Here is a 16948-nt window from a genome sequence, read left to right on the forward strand (position 1 = left end):
AGGCTCCACCTCCTTGTTCTATATATCTCTGCATCCACCTTGATTGCCTGGAGGGCTGTTCATCCTTCAAGCCTCAATGAACTGACACCTTGCTGAGGAACCTGAGTTTGACCTTCCTGATTAGTGTTAGGAAAGTCACTCTCACTTGCCTCTAAGTCCCTCTCTTTGCTGTGTCCTGGTGTTTACCAGAGAATGAAACTTATGTGAAAAAGGAGGCAGACATAATTTTGGTATCAAAATACTCAAGAAATGAAGCAGCAGCAAGTTAAATGGCTTGAGAGTTCTGTCTGGTTTCACAATCTTCAATCTAAGGCTTTTGGGTCCATGGGAGATGCTCCAAGGCTGTGATTGGAGAATTTGAACAAACTAAAGGAACTACCCCAAATCATCACCACATTTGAGCCTCGGCAAAGCATTGACTGAACATTCTCTCCCATTCCCAGTATGTTTGCCTAGCTGAGAGGAAGACCATTTTATTAAAGACTCTGACTCTCCTCTTTTCCAAAAAATGGCTTGGTGTTGGTTTAAATCTCATTTATGTTACTAAAATGGGCCTAATTTTAACAGGTTTCTCTCTTTTCATTTCTCCAAATCATTCCCACCTTGCACATCTTGGGAAGAAGAAGCTTGGTATTTTCATCCCTTTCTTTGTAGTCCCAAGTAAGCACAGATTATGGGCTCAGTCAATAGGGAATTTATAGAATCAATTTGCTGAATCAGTTCTGCTGGGAGAACTTGGGGAGTCGCATTCTCTAACTGGAGATGGTTCCTCTCTCTTACTACTCATTTTCCCCAGAGATTCAATAAAAACTGGGCCTCAGATCCCAGCTTCTCTTTTCCCAGGAAGGGAGACAAAAGGGGCATGGGATACGTAATCCCCAAAGACATTTTGAGGTCAATTCCAGAGAGGATTCCTGCGTGTGGGTTCAATGAACCCAGGTGTTGAGGTGGAAGGAACTGGTCCAGGGCACTTGCAAATAGCTTCAGTCAACCTGGGTTTTACCCGGTTGCAGTAATGCCCCCTTCCCCGGAAGTCCCTGTTGCTCAGTTCCCAGCATGCAGTGAGATCAGGTCTTTCTCTGTTTTGACCCCGTGCAAGTTGTTGAAGGCTGACCGTTACACCAGACTAGATGCTTTCTTGATTTATCTTTATGTCATACCATTCAAGAAGCCTCCTTGAATGTGCCCTGCTTGGGTGGTCATTTTTCATAATTCATTAAGCATTGCCATGGCTGGGCTGCTGTAGGTACTATAGACACTGCTTTTACGACCACTGCAAGAGGTGAAGTCAGATGCTGAGAAAACATGACTTCTGTCCTCTTCCCACCTTGCAATCTCCCATCAACGCCTTTCATTGGAGAACCTAACAAGATGGCAGCTGGCACGGGAGTCTGGGATATGTAACTTGCGGGCCTTCATCAGAAAGACGAATAGGACAAAAAAAAATCTGGAACTAAGAAAATAGAGGACTTCCCTAGTGGCACAGTGGTTAAGAATCCACCTGCCAACGCAGGGGACACAAGTTCGAGCCCTGGTCCAGGAAGATCCCACATGCCGCGGAGCAACTAAACCTGTGTGCCACAACTACTGAGCCTGCGCTCTAGAACCCATGAGCCACAACTACTGAGCCCGCGAGCTGCAACTACTGAAGCCTGCACGCCTAGAGCCCGTGCTCCGCAACAAGAGAAGCCACTGCAGTGAGAAGCCCACGCACCACAACTAAGAGTAGCCCCCGCTCGCCGCAATTAGAGAAAGCCCGCACACAACAATGAAGACCCAACACAGCCAAATAAATAAATAAATAAATTTATATTTTAAAAAAAAACAACCAAACAAACAAAAAAGAGAAAATAGAGACCCAATCTGGCACACAGGGATTTAATCTACAGAGTCTTGATTTCATTATTCGGCCTGAGGGAGGCCATTTGTCTGACTTATAGAACAGTTAATACCTGGTAAGTTTGTTGCCCACAACATGATAAACACGACTTAACTGGCATAATAAGTATGTCAGTTAACCAATCCATAAGCTTTATTGGTCAATACCTGTGTGCTAAGTAATCTTGGGATCAGAAAAATTCCTGTAAGATCTTATGTATTATGTCTTAAACCCAAAAAGCAGCAGATCTACAATGAGAGGGATTTGGGGGAAGATGCGAAGGCTATGAGTACATAATATTATCTGGCAATGGGGCTTAATGAGGACCAATATCCACAAAGAACAAAAGGCTTACTGTCCACTTCACTACAAAAGACTGTTCATAAAGAAAGGTCTTTGTGGTGAGCAAATTACAAAGTTAAACAAAGCAAATGGTCTTGTGGATCCTACAGTGAGTGTGGGCTCAGCAGTTTCCTGGTCCGGAGGTTATTTGGCTTCCTCTTCATGTGCTTCTTCCAGAATTCATTAAACACACAAACAAAAACAAACAAACTACATGCAACCTGTCGTGAATGCCATAGAATTACTCCTTTCTTCTCAAGGGGAAAGATGGTGAAAATCTGCTATTTCCATCATCATAAGTGGCACTTGTGCTTGCAGAGGACTCAAACTCCCCTATTTGGGAAGGGACCTGTGAAGGGGTTGTGACCTGCTGTCCTCAGGGGTCTCCTGCACCTGTGGGGCTGACCTACAATGAGAACGTGTATCTCAAGGACACGCCAGCTCACCTTACTGACTGTGGGAGGGGCAGGAAGAGTTGTTAACACCTGGTTTCACTGCTGCAAGGCAGCTCTCCCTCTGGAATTGCTTCAGGTAACATCCGTTCAGTGCCTCACCTTGGTCTGGCAGTCTTGACTCCTGCAGAAAAGGAGCTTAGGGTGGAAGGAGAGTCCTTGACATTCAAGTGTCTTCTAATGGTGGAATAAAATCGTTGGAGTAACCGCTAGAAATCTCGTGGACCTATGACAATTTCATAGGTGCAATGTCCCACAGCTCATCTGAATGCAACCTGCATGTTTCTTGTGTCACTGAGGGGGCTTTAGGCCACTTTAGGCTTGTTCCTTGTAATTTAGTTAGTCCTTGATTTGCCACTAGATTTGTGCATGATCTTGCCAGAGCTCTGGGATTGGGATGGGATATGCGGTGATAAACTGATGTTTAAGATTTTGCATATCTGTTGGAAATGTGTTTAGAACAGAATTCCCTCGAAGAGACTGCATACCAGAGCAAATGAAGTAACACATCAACAAGTGGTGGATCTGGGTAAAGGAGTATGGGTGTTCCAGTGGAAATATCATTGCACCTTTTCTGTAAATTTGAAGTTGATTTCAAATACAAAGTTAAAAATGGTATTATTGAGGCAAACTATTTTGTGATAAGCACACTTCTGCCTTCCGGGGAAAGAAGAGTCAGGCCACCCAGGGAGAGTACATGATATCACTGGGTCGGCAGAGTATCTGCTGGTGGAAGATGATGTATGAGGTCAATGTGTGGTTGGATGAAGGGTCCCCAAACTCCAGGTTGTGTCTGAGATGGCACCTGGACTGGATCCCCAGAGTTATGAAATGCACAAGTAAGGCAATGCACACAATAAGAAACTGTTACAGAAAATTCCAGAGCAAACCAAGTATTTCTATTTTTTCCTTCTTTTCCCCATGTTCAAACAGAAAAAAGATTTAGACATTTGGGACCATTGAATTATGGCAACAGTTGGCAAACAGGCGATGGAAACAGTCTCTGATGCCCAATGGCCTTTCCCATGTCATGTGCCTCCCTCTGCAGCTCACAGCTGTGGCCCAAAGTCTGAGCTGCCTTATGTGTAGGAGAGGGCCCGGAACGTGGTCTGTGGGAGTAGTAAGGAGTGGTTACATCACTCACACGTTTCCCTGAGGAACCTCAGGGCATAAATCTCATAGGCTCAACAACGCAGAAAGGCATGGGAAGAAGGAATAAAATGGCTTTGAGGAGTTTGTAAAATAAGGTGCATTGGTGATTTGGGTACGAGCAGAGATGCTTGCAGCTTTGGATGAAGACCAGACATTTATTTCAATTGTTGATACTTTTTTAAATACATGATGTAAAATGTTATTGATAAATGTATCTCAATAAGCTGAATGAGACTTTTTTATTTTATATATGCATGGATAATACCATTTATTGCTAAAATGAGGCAATTTTATTCATGCGTCTCATCTTTATAGATGTAAATTCTGAAAATACTTGTCACATGAGTGTGCAGATGCGAAAAGAATGAGTTTCTGGTAGTGATGTCACTAGATTCTTTGAATTCCTCTGGGCAGATGAGCTAAAAATGACATAATGAACTATCGCTCAGGATTATTCTTAATGGTTTATCAGCCATGACTAAATTAGGTCCTCCTTTGATTTTATTCAAAGCAAGGAACCAGAAATCACTTCTACAGAAAAAAATTTGTCTACCACAAAATATTACTCTAAATTATTCTTTTGGAGTCTAGAGAGTGTACCTGCAGAGTCAGTGCTGTGTAAGATCTGATGAAATGTAAGGCTTCTGTCTTTGTAAATTGGAACAAGAATGTCAGAGGGGAGATGGGAATTGACGACCAGTGTAACCACATGATACACATAGTGTAAAAGTATCTGCGGGCATCATGATCCAGAAGCGATGTCTTAAATGTTTCCATCTCCCCATGTAGGTATTAACTAGAGACTTAACCCCTAGAGAGTCCCCGGGATTTCAACCTCAGCCAAAAGGACATGAGCATCAGCCAAAAGTGACCAGAGCATCCTGTTGACGACATCAGTCTAAAGTCCCTGTGTGTCTTGGGATAAATAATATCTACCTCCACCCAGTACCCTCCTATACCCTTAGTTCCAAGAATTAGTATTGAGGATATTAAAACCACAATAACAGTCACTTAGACATGACCAAAACAATAAATTAAGCAATCTCATCTTAACTGAGAAAAATCCCAATGGAGCCAGAGTCAAATTCTGAAGCATACTTTGTTAGCATTTAAGATAAATAAACATTCCTCATTGGTAGAGTCATGTAGACTCAGTTTGATATCGGACTTTGAGAATGAGGTGATTTATTTTGTTTGACTTAGTATTTATATTTTTTCCTTTTGGTTACATAAGTGTAATACCTGATATTTACTGCCAGACACTGTGCTGGACATTTTTTCCTGCATTAATTCATTTATCCTAAGACTAATCCTATGAAGTAGGTAGTATTATATCACCCTTATTTTACAGATGGGGAAACTGAGGCTGGGAGGGTGAGTACCTTGCTGGTGTCCCCACGAGTAAAAAGTGTCAGAGCTGGGCTTAAACCTGAGGCCAAAGTCAGGGTTCTCCCACTATTCAATAAATGAATATATTCTAATTTTGAAAGATCCAAACAGCACTTCAGAATTCAAAACAGTGTAAAACTGACCGATTCGGATTCTGACGTGGGCTGGATTAAATCTGTAGAATCATTTGAGAATAGTTGACTTCTTTAAATTTTCTAATATTTCCTTCAGGAATAAGGCATGCGCCTCTGGGTTTTTTGTTTGGTTGGTTGGTTTTTGGGGTTTTTTTTACATTCTTTTTTATATCTGTGAGTAAAGTTTCATGATTTTATCCTGAAAAAGATTTGCAAATTTCCATTTATGTATATTTCAATATATTTTCTGACAGGTCACCACCACCCCTACTGAAAGTACCACTTTGTTACTTTACCATCCACACACCATCAATGCCTGAACTAGACCTACTAGCTTCCAAACTGCAAGTTTGAGCAAGTTTCTTACCGTATGCAAGTTACTTGACTCACCTGTAAAAATGGGAAGTGTAATAGCTTATAGATTTGCAACAATGATCAAATATGATAAATTATGTTTGCACATTGTCTGGCCATAGTTAGTAACCAAAAAACTTTGCAACTCTTTTTATTACCGCTAATATTATTAGCTACAGAAGGTTTTGCTTCCCAAAGAAACTGTATGGAAGACAACAATGGTATGTTTCCAGTTATAATCAGCTCACTGTGATTTTGATGATTCAATTTTTTATTGGACATTATAGTCTCCCTCCCCCAGCCCCTGCCAACAACCATTCTACTCTCTGTTTTTATAAATTTAACTGCTGTAGAAAACTTACATAAGTGGAGTCATACAGTATTTGTCTTTTTGTGACAGGCTTATTTCACTTAGTGCACTGTCTGTCCTCAAGTTTCATCCATTTGTAGCATGTGACACAATTTCCTTACTTTATAAGGCTGAATAGGAATAATATTCCATTATATGTATCTACCGCATTTTGCTTATCCATTCATCTGTCTATAGACACTTGGGTTACTTCTACCTCTCGGCAATTGTGAATAATGCTGCTATGAACACAGGAAAGCAAATATGCGTCTGAGACCCTGCTTTCAATTCATTTGCATATATACTCAGAGGTGAACTTGATTGATCATATCATAATTCTTTTTAATCTTTTGAGGGACCGCCATACTATTTTCCTTAGCGGTTGCACCATTTTACATTCCCAACAAAAATGCACAAGTGTCCCTATTTCTCCACATCTTTGCCAACACTAGGTTTTTTCTTCCTTCCTTCCTTCCTTTCTTCCTTCCTTCCTTCCTTCCTTCCTCCCTTCCCTCTTTTCATTTTTTTTTATAGTAGCCATCACAATGGGTATGAAAAACCCATGAGACTTTGACTTAAGAGCTGAAACCCAGCATGAAAGCACTGGGGCAAAAAAATCTAGATGTGTCTCACCTCACCCATCCATTCTTCCACCGCTGCCCACAGAGTACAGTGGAAACTCTCCTGACTTGGCTTACCTTGTCTCTCCAGTCATAAACCTTCCCTATTCTACCATGTGCTACTGTAAGTTTCAGAGTAACCTGGGTAGCTGATATTCCTCCAACAAACCATGTGGTTTATGCTGTCTTGTCCTCTCTCATGCTGTGCCCTTGTGATCCCTCCTGCAAACATTCCTCCATGTCAGAATTCCACATATTCTTGAGTGCCACTCAAATATGCCCGCGTTTATAAGCAGCCTCGCTTCCCAATGCCTTTACTGGGAATTGTCTATGCCTCTCCCTGTGTTTCCATAAGCCCTCTGCTCATGGCTGCAGAGAGGACGAGACTCTGCAGGCTTCTCCACTGCTAGGACCCTGTGACTCAGAAGGTGTGATCCTCCTATTTGATTAGGAAAAGTAAAGAGGAGGCTCTTTTCATCAGATTAGAGCTTGATTTGATCTGAAATCTCTTGTGATACTTTTTCAAACATTAAGAGTAGAAAATTAGTACTTGGGGAGGTAGTCTTCTTCTTTGCACTCTTTTCTCTTGGGATACTGAAAATCACTGATTTCTTTCACAATTGTCACCAGGCTACTAACCTTTCTCCCTCGGCTGCCCAAGGGAAACCTGGCACAGCAGGCATCATTTAACACTAAAGATGTCCCCTAACCAAGCTAATGGTTTGTTCATCCATATTCATTCATTTATTCAAGGAATATGTGCTTATCCTCTTCTCTGTGCGAGGCACTATGCTCTGCAAAGATGAGCAAAACCAGGCACTGACATCCAGGAGGGCTCGCATCCCTTAACTGATTACACATTTGTGAAACTACCACCTCAGTTTTTGCTACAAAGGGGAGGTGCGTGGTGTCAGTAATGCCTATAAATGGGACTTTGACCAAGTCATTGGAGACTGTGACACTGGTGGATGACATCAGCCTTGACTGAGGAAGGAAGGGCTGGAAGCCAGACCTTACCACCTGCCACGTGTCTATATGGGCAGGACAAGCAGAGCTCTCCAGGTACAAATAACCCTGGGCTCCCCAAGCTCCTGAGTCCAGCTCCTAATTGCTTATTGTTCACTAAGGCTGAAAACTCAAAGCAAAATAAGCCATGAGGCTGTCCCTGCCTGTCCTGCTGGTCACTCTGGCCCTTTGCTGCTACGAGGGTGAGTATCCTTTCTAATCCGCCCAGCACCAGCCCTGTTGAGGACCTTTCTCTAGGTATTTTCACTAAGTGAATTTATTTGGGGCGAGGTGTGAACAGATCAGAATCCAAACCTCTTCCTTTACTTGACTTCGAGTCCCCAGAAGCCCGGGCCCCATTTGATCAATTCCCAATATATTCTAGAACTTTTACCAAAAAAGTCATTGCAGGCAAATTTTAAGAGTTTTCCACCCAAAGCCTCACTCTTTGTCTGTGATCTGTGTTTCAGAAGCAGCGTGACATAATAAGATTTGGATGTGAATCACAGCTCTGCCACTTACCAGTGCTTTGACCTTGAACAAAATGCTTAATCTCTCCAACTCTCCTCTTATCATTGGGTTTTCCAGTGCCCACCAAGAGTAGTTTATGACAATGGAGTGGGATTAAGTGTGTCAAGAGTCCAGCTCTAGGTAACAAACAGGTATCTAGTAGTTATCACATGTTCTCCTTCCTAGAGTTTCTTAGGTGACACTTGAGTACACAGCCTTTTTAAGTCATAGATTCAGACTCAGAAAATGTTACAGCTGGAAAGGTTTAGGGAGAGTTTTCAGTTCAAGAAGAGCCAGTGTTCTCTGAATCTCTGAATACTAGATCTTCAAATGGAGCCTGAGAATAAGGAGAATTCTATATATCTACAAATACTACTAGTTTCCTAGGCGTCCTACCAGTAATGGTAGTAGAACTAGTATAATCATTAGAGCCACAAACTTTATTTTTCTACAATTAATTCCAGCCATGTGTTCATTAATACTTTTGCACACCTTCAAACCCTCAATACTGATGCCAGTCTCTTTGAGTGTTTCTCTTTTATCCGACTTTCTAAATGTCCTTCTCTTTCCTTGTGCTGTCCTTTCAAATTCTCTGCATAGTTGGATGTCTGACCAGGGGTCAGATCAGAGCCTGGTAGAGTGCATCCCAGGCTGCCAGGTGGTTGCCAAGACTTGGGGGGGATGGAGAATCCAGACCAAGAAAAGTGATTACTTCCGGTCTCAGCACCGTTCCAGTGGGGTCAGGAATTAGCTCCAGTTCCCACCTCTCACCTTCTCTAGGAATTCTGTACCTCACTGCAGAACAAAAGAGCCAATCATAACTTTGTGGATACGCTTCAAATGTGTTCAAATTGATCAGATTTTTGCTTTTTTAGCTATGTCTGCATCCAATGATACAATCCTATTCTTTAATTTAGTCTCAAAAAAGCATCTGCCAACATATAGTTTACTTACTCTTCTCTGGATTTATTCTCCTTTCTCTGCTCTCTGGTAAGATCTGACTCTACCATTCACTTGAAAACTCGATTACTGTAATCTCCTCTTCCCCAATATCCAAGACAAAATAAGGTGTCACTCAACTGACAGGCAAAACTTAATTTTTTGAAATCTAGGGAAAGTGAATTTCAGCAAACCGAGAGAGCCTTGGAAAGTAGTGGGTATACTTTAAAAAGGAAGAAAACTGAACTCGGGATCGGGAAAGTGATTTCTAGTCCTGGCTCAGCTGCTTGCTCTGGAGTCTTGAGGAAGTCACAACCTTAGGGTCTTGCACTGCCATTGGCACAATTACGTGATGAGATCGTAAAACTCCTGGGGTTCCTGTCTAGTTCTAGTTCAGGGAACCATGGGGAAAAAGGTGACTTTCCCTGCGTCATTCCTCTTTTTTCTTCTGCTCCAGGCAATGCGTTCGTCTGTTCATCCCTCATTGATGATCTGACAGGCTTTTTCTGGAAACCTGATGAAGTATACAAGGCAAAACTTCAGAAATATAATGCACCTCCAGAAGCTGTTGAGGCCAAGATGGAAGTGAAGAAATGCGTGAATCAGTTCTCCTTTGTAAACAAACTGCTACTTACAAAAACACTGGTAATTTCTTTCTTCTTTCTGCACAGAGGATTCTGTTCAGCTGTACATCCCGGGAAGGGGTCAGTGTGCTGCTCTAAGGGGGGGCACCTGCCTCGCTGCTCACTTCTGATAGAATGATTACATCCCACCTGCTGAGCTTTCCTAAGGAAGGTTGCACAGAGCATCTGGGCATGTTCTTCCTTCTGGGGTCACCTCCCTGGGCGCCAGGTTCTCCAGAGTGTCCTACGGGGGAGGACATGTGCTGTCAGGTTGAATTTCCACAACATGAGACTGGGAATCTCCTGAGAGCAGTGCTTGCCAATTCTCCTCTCACCCCTGTCCCCATCTCATAACTCTGTGTCCCCTTTGGTGTGAACATGTAGAGTTCCTGGGACATCCGAGAAAAGAATGGCTGAACTGCTCTGTCCAAACTGCATTCTCCTCCTTCCATTGGAAACCTGAGTCCCGCTCTTGGATGACCACCTCAGGGTTTATTTGCTTGTCTATGGAAAGGATTCTTTCCTGACCTGCAAAGTTTTTTGTGATTGTACCAGGTGTATATCGTTTACCATACAGCCTGGGTTCCTGCCTTGGGCCCTTCCATTTCCATTTTGCTGGTTGAAATTTCATTGACAACTTAGTTGTGAATGAGAGTCTGTGTTAATGTGTCATCTCCAGCAGCAGCAAGAATGACCTCCCCTTTCTTTCTTTCTTTTTCTATTTCAGGGGAAAGTACTGGTGAAGTGTGGTTTCACAGATTTGAAATGTTTTCTATCCTTCGTCTTGGGTTGATCACCTGATCATCCCTGGAAAATGTAAAGGTTTCAACATCTTGCTCAATAAATGACTTGCCCTGCACTTCTCTATTTGTCTTGATTATCCAACAGTCTCTGGCTTTGGGTTGGGGTGGTTTTCATCATGAAGCAGCCATTGGGTGTCGTCACTAGTTAATTTTAGCGACCCAATGTCCAGTTAGCCGCGGCAACCTGAGGTGTAGGGCTCCCAAGAAGAAATATTTGGTCATGAATCATCCTGCATTTCTTTACAGGTTTCCCATTCATGTTGCCATGATGAAAGGATGGTTAATGGTAAAAAGCAGTTAAAAAATTCCTATTACTGGTCTAGATTTGAGGGATGCCCACAGCATGTCTGGCCAGTCATGTAAATCCCAACCAGCAGCATCATTCATAGTTTGTCCTCATCCTAACCACAACCAAACTGCTTGGTCCTCTTCCCTTTACTGTGGTTTCAATCCTATGAATTGTCCAGTGTAATTCATTTTCCATCTACTTTTCAATTCTTAGTCAATTCCCAGGGTTCAACTGTCAGTTAACTCTTTTTGACTCTGCACGATCACATTGATCATCGATGTCTCTACCCTCACCAATACCTTGGGCCAATGCTTCCTCTCTCAAATTATCCCAAGAGCTCCAGAAACAAGCCACCAGCTGCCACCTGGAGAACTCCCTTCAAATTAACTCCTCCACAGTTACTTCCAAAGGAATATATAAAATTGAAAACACTGTCTGCCCATAACCTACTCCTCTTCCATGTGCCCCTACCCCATCCTGGCTAATGGACCCACCATCCAATGAAAACTTGGAGACAGTATAGGCTCCTGGATTAGTTTCCAGTGGCTGCTATAACACACTATCCCACACTTGGTGACTTCAATCAAATTATTTTCTCAAAGTCTGGAGGACAGAAGCCCAAAATCTGTAACACTCTGCTGAAATCATTGTGTCAGGAGGGCCATGCTCCCTCTGGAGGGTCTAGGGAGAAATCTGTTATGGCTGCTTCCAGCTTTGATGGCTGATGGCATTCTTTGTTTTGCGTTCACGTCACTCCAATCTCTGCCCTGTGGGGTCACATTGCCTACTCCTTTTCTCTGTGTATCAAATCTCCCTCTGCCTCCTTCATATAAAATATGTGGGATGGCACTTAGAGAACACCTGAGAATTCAGAATAATCCCCCATCTCAAAAGCTGTAACTTTATCACATCTGCAAAGTCCTTTTTTTACCGTGGAAGGATAACCATTACAAGTTCCAGGGATTAAGATGTGGATATCTTTGGGAGAGTTTTATGAACCTAACACAGCTCATCTCTCTCCTGACATCTACAAATTCACTAAGTTCTGCCCCCTCCACTGCCACACCATCGCTTCTGAGAAGCCCCTCCTTTCCATCCCCACAGCCATCATCACAGCCCAGCCCTAGTTCTTCCCAGCTTGGACCAAAGTCTCCAAAATGGTCTCCGGGGCTCTGTGATGCCCTTCCTGCAATACATCCTCTTCACTGATGCCAAAGTGACCCTCCTAAAATCGGGATGTGAATCTGATACCACTTCTGTAAATCTGAAATATTAGAGGGCATGTGTTTCCAAATGTTTCAAGTAAGAGGACTTATTGTTAAGCCTACACTCATGCTCAAATTACAGTGGGTATATGTAGGTAGGTATATTTATACAACTTCTTGGTTGAGAAATAGAAGATAGCAGTTATCTACTATTATCAATTAATAGCAATGCTTTTATAATCAGTGTATTTTTAGTCACATCAGGAAATATGTGCACTTAAATTAGTCCGTATTTTGTGAAACACATTACATATTCAGTCATACTATGCTTGGTGGACACAAGGATTTATGGAGCTCTTGCAACACTCTGAGAAACCCAGATTGGAATCACTTCTGGGAGGATCAAGTCCCACCATGGGCATCACACATGAGGACTCCCCCGCTCTGGACCCCCGTCCCTGGGCATTGATCTAGGATGCCCAGCTAGTAGAATTCCAGAATGAGAGATCACGGTGGAAAGAAATCTCCAATGAAATACTGCAAGAAAATTTCCTAGAAATGAAGAATATGAAATTGAATAGCCCACTCACTCCCCACATCCAAACACATTTTTGTGACTTTCTGTAACATTACCCTAAAGAAAGGTGTTTCTTTCAGAAAGAAACACTAAGTCATATCCAAAGATGGGGAATAAAAATTAAATCAACACACAACTAGAAGATTCAGGAGTAAAACTAAAAATTCAGAGGCTCTGACTTGTAACTGTATACAAATATAATTCTATATGCAATCAACTATCATTTAAGCATGAAAATAAAGATATTTCAGAAGTGCAAATCTTCAAAAGTTTGTCTCCAATGAGCTTTTTCTCAGAAGGTATTGGAGGATACACTTTACAAAAAAGAGGGAGTAGATGAAGAAAGAAGTATGCAATCCCATAAACACAGGGTATAACATAGGTTTTTATAGATGAACCAGTAGAGAACAGTGAGAAAAAAATATTTAGAACATGTCAATACCAGGAGACCAAAGACGTTGTAGACAAGAACGTGGTGAGGATGGGAATGGACAGTGTCTAGTGTTGCTCCTTGGAAGATGTTTTTCTTTTTTTTTTTAAGTTTCAGACTTTTTTTTTTCCAGCTGGGCCACATGGCTTGTGGGATCTTAGCTCTCCAACCAGGGATTGAACCCGGACCATGGCAGTGAAAAAGGCCAAGTCCTAACCACTGGATTGCCAGGGAATTCCCTCCTTTTTTTTTTTTTTTTTAATTGAAGTATAGTTGATTTACAATGTTGTGTTAGCTTTTGGTGTGCAGTAAAGTGATTCAGTTATCTATCTATCTATTATACATACATTCTTTTCAGATTCTCTTCAATTGTAGTTTATTACAAGATATTGAATACAGTTCCCTATGCTATACTGTTGGACCTTGTTGTTTATCTCATTTATATATAGTACTTTGTATCTGCTAATCCCAAACTCTTAATTCATCCCTCCCCCACCCCCTTCACCCCCTTTCTGCTTTGGTAACCATAAGTTTGTTTTCTATGTCTGTGAGTCTGTTTCTGTTTTGTAAAGAAGTTCATTTGTATCATTATTTTAGATTCCACATAGAAATGATATCATATAATATTTGTCTTTCTCTGTCTGCTTACTTCACTTAGTATGATAATCTCTTGGTCTATTCATGTTGCTTCATATGGCATTATTTCATTCTTTCTTATGGTTGAGTAATATTCCATTATGTATCTATATGATATCTTATTTATCCATTCATCTGTGAATGAACATTTAGGTTGCTTCCATGTCTTGGCTATTGTAAATAGTGCTGTTATGAACATTGGGGTACATGTACTTTTCAAATTAGCGTTTTCTCCATATATATGCCCAGGAGTGGGATTGCTGGATTGTATGGCCACTCTATTTTTAGTTTTTGAAGGAGCCTCCATACTGTTCTCCATAGTGACTGCACCAATTTATATTCCAACCAATAGTGCAGGAGGGTTCACTTTTCTCCACACCCTCTCCAGCATGTATTATTTGTAGACTTTTTGATGATGGCCATTCTGACCAGTGTGAGGTGGTGCCTCATTGTAGTTTTGGTTTGCATTTCTCTAATAATTAGCAATATTGAGCATCCCTTTATGTGCCTATTGGCCATATGTATGTCTTCTTTGAAAAAATATCTATTTAGGTCTTCTGCCTATTTTTTGACTGGGTTGTTTGTTTTTTGTTATGGAGTTGTATGAGCTGTTTGTATATTTTGGAAATTAAGCCCCTGTTGGACGCATTGTTTGCAAATATTTTCTCCCAGTCTGCAGGTTGTCTTTTCACTTTGTTTATGGTTTCCTTGGCTGTGCAAAAGCTTATAAGTTTGATTAGGTCTCATTTGTTTACTTTTGCTTTTATTTCTATTGACTTGGGAGACTGACCTAAGAAAACATCGCTACGATTTATGTCAGAGAATGGTTTGCCGATGTTCTCATCTAGGAGTTTCATGGTGTCATGTCTTATATTTAAGTCTTTAAGCCTTTTTGAGTTTATTTCTAGGTATGGTGTGAGGGAGTGTTCTAACTTCATCGATTTACCTGTAGCTGTCCAGTTTTCCCAACACCACTTGCTGAAGAGGTTGTCTTTTCTCCATTGTATGTTCTTCTCTCCTTTGTCAAAGATTAATTGAACGTAGGCGTGTGAGTTTATTTCTGGGCTCTCTATTCTGTGGAAGCTGTTTTTCAATATTTCCCTTTTTGAACAATCCTCCTATATCTCTATTTTAAATAAAAGTCCTGAAAAATATAGGAAGTTGTAAGACAGAAATGAAAAAGACTGGATCGAAGAAAAAGGGCAAAAAAAATGGTCAGGGGCAAAATGTGACCCAAAAAATAGGTTATGATGCTTGAAATTATATCCAGTCAACTTGGAATCTACACTGCATCAAACTTAGGAGAAACTGGATGTGTTCTGTTGAAAGAATTCATGGACTTCCTTAAGGAATTATCACTAAATGACAAGACGTGAGTGAGAACTGAAGAAAGGTAGGAAGTATATCACTGAGAATAAGATGCTACCACAGAAATGAAAGACTTCTAGAAATTCAAGGACGAACAAAGCCCTTAAGAACTGGCATCCTCCAGGAAGGAAGACTTGGTGAGGGAGATGGTGGCTGAGTTGGATCTTGAAGGGCAAAGTGGATAAGGATGACAGAGAGGAGAAAGAAAGCCCACCCCTCCAGGAGTGAGGGCAAGCCTGGGCAAAGCCATGGACATGAGTCTGAACTTCCTGCACTGGAAGCTACAGGTGCCCATGCTCCTGCCAGTATCTGTCTGCACCAAGGTGGACTCAATGCCCCCAGAGTGTGTGGCTACCTAACACTATTGATCCTTCATCACAAGGACAAATGCTCTTAGATGTTTCTCTAGCACTGGGTTTCTTTTTTTTTTTTATCATAAGTAATATCTTTTATTAGGTAATATAACAGTAGAGACAAATTCAATCATTTTGGTGGGTAAAAACCTTACAATCTTATCCTGTAGATAACATATATAATCAGCAGATTATGCATTAACTATTTTCTAATAATTAATAATTTATTAGAAACTGTAGCTTAACTGTTTATCCCCATGTTCCTTCTTGCTGTTCTTTTACTATACTTATGTCTTTTGACTAGAGCATTCCTTGAAGATCTGCTTTAAATCTATTATCAGAAGGATTAGAAGGAAATACATTGTAGAAGACACATGTTGAATAATGTCATGTGTCTAACAGACAGAGGTCAAATAGATGAGCTCTTTAAAAAGGGCACTTGGAAAAAGTACCTCAACTCTGCTGATTTAGCACTGGGTTTCTCCACCATGGCTTTATTGACATTTGAGGGTGAAGAGGTCTTCTCTGAGTAGATGCCCTGAGCATTGCAGGTTGTCTAGCAGTATCCCTGGTCTCTACCCACTTGATGCCAGCAGCACACCACCCACCCTCTGAGGACACCCAAAACATCTCTAGACATTGACAAATGTCCACAGACATGGGTGGAAGGAGAGAGTAAATCAGTAAATCAGAACAGTAGAGAATCACTGTTCTCTCAATGGAAATACTCTATATCAGTTCTCCCATATACCCCTCGTAATGTCCCTAAGGACCAGAGGTTCACAACTGTGGATGCCTATGGTTAGCAAGAAAATGTGGGCATGAAGTGGAGGGAAAATTGCCAGCTGAATAGAGACGAGAATGGTGTAGGTATCTAATTAACCATTTGAACTGTCGCATGGGTATGGGGATTAAATATTTAACTGCACAGTTTCTGGAAATGTCAAGTTGTGTAAAGTTCAGGGTTTTGGTGGATGAGCCAAAAAGAATGAGTTGGAGGTGACTCCTGATCCTGGCTTGGCTTCCAAATCCGGCTCACGGCTCCAAGTCAGTAGATGGATCCGGGTTAGACTGGATAAAGATAATGCTTATTCTTGGGAATAGGGAGGTGACCCAGTCCCTGGATGGCTTGGGCTCCAACTTCCTCCCCTCCTGACCTGCCCTCTCCCTATTGTGACTCCAAAGTCCTCATCCGGGAACATAAAGAAGGTGATGTTAGCACCAGGATGTCACGCTGATGCCTGGTTTTAGTGTTGGGTTTCATCACTGCCTTTACTAAAGAGTCAAGTTTAAATAAGCTTCTCTTTCTAAATGGACCTAATAATAAAATCATGTAATATAATCAGTGAAGTCTTTGTATAAATTCAAAATCTATCCCGAAAAGCACTGACACAACAACTAACTAAGCACTTACTATAGTACTCGGGTCACACAAAGATCAGAGGTGCACAGACCAAGCCCTCAAGCAGCAGAACAGGGAGGAAGGGGCCTTGGGATCAGGGTTCTGGAGAGGTCAGGAGAGAGCTGCCCACAGAGAGC

At 41.6% G+C, this 16948-nt stretch overlaps 1 protein-coding gene across 1 annotated transcript; it reads left to right on the top strand.

Annotated features, from left to right (window-relative positions):
- The first annotated feature begins 7824 nt into the window (after positions 1-7824).
- On the top strand, positions 7825-10541 carry LOC132370238 (secretoglobin family 1D member-like). The gene is made up of 3 exons (XM_059929965.1): positions 7825-7879; positions 9583-9770; positions 10476-10541. Exons 1-3 carry the CDS (start codon positions 7825-7827, stop codon positions 10539-10541), a joined length of 309 nt encoding a protein of 102 aa, XP_059785948.1.
- Positions 10542-16948: the final 6407 nt, after the last annotated feature.

This window comes from Balaenoptera ricei, chromosome 8 (genome assembly GCF_028023285.1).
Source record: "Balaenoptera ricei isolate mBalRic1 chromosome 8, mBalRic1.hap2, whole genome shotgun sequence".
Classification (NCBI taxonomy): Eukaryota; Metazoa; Chordata; class Mammalia; order Artiodactyla; family Balaenopteridae; genus Balaenoptera; species Balaenoptera ricei.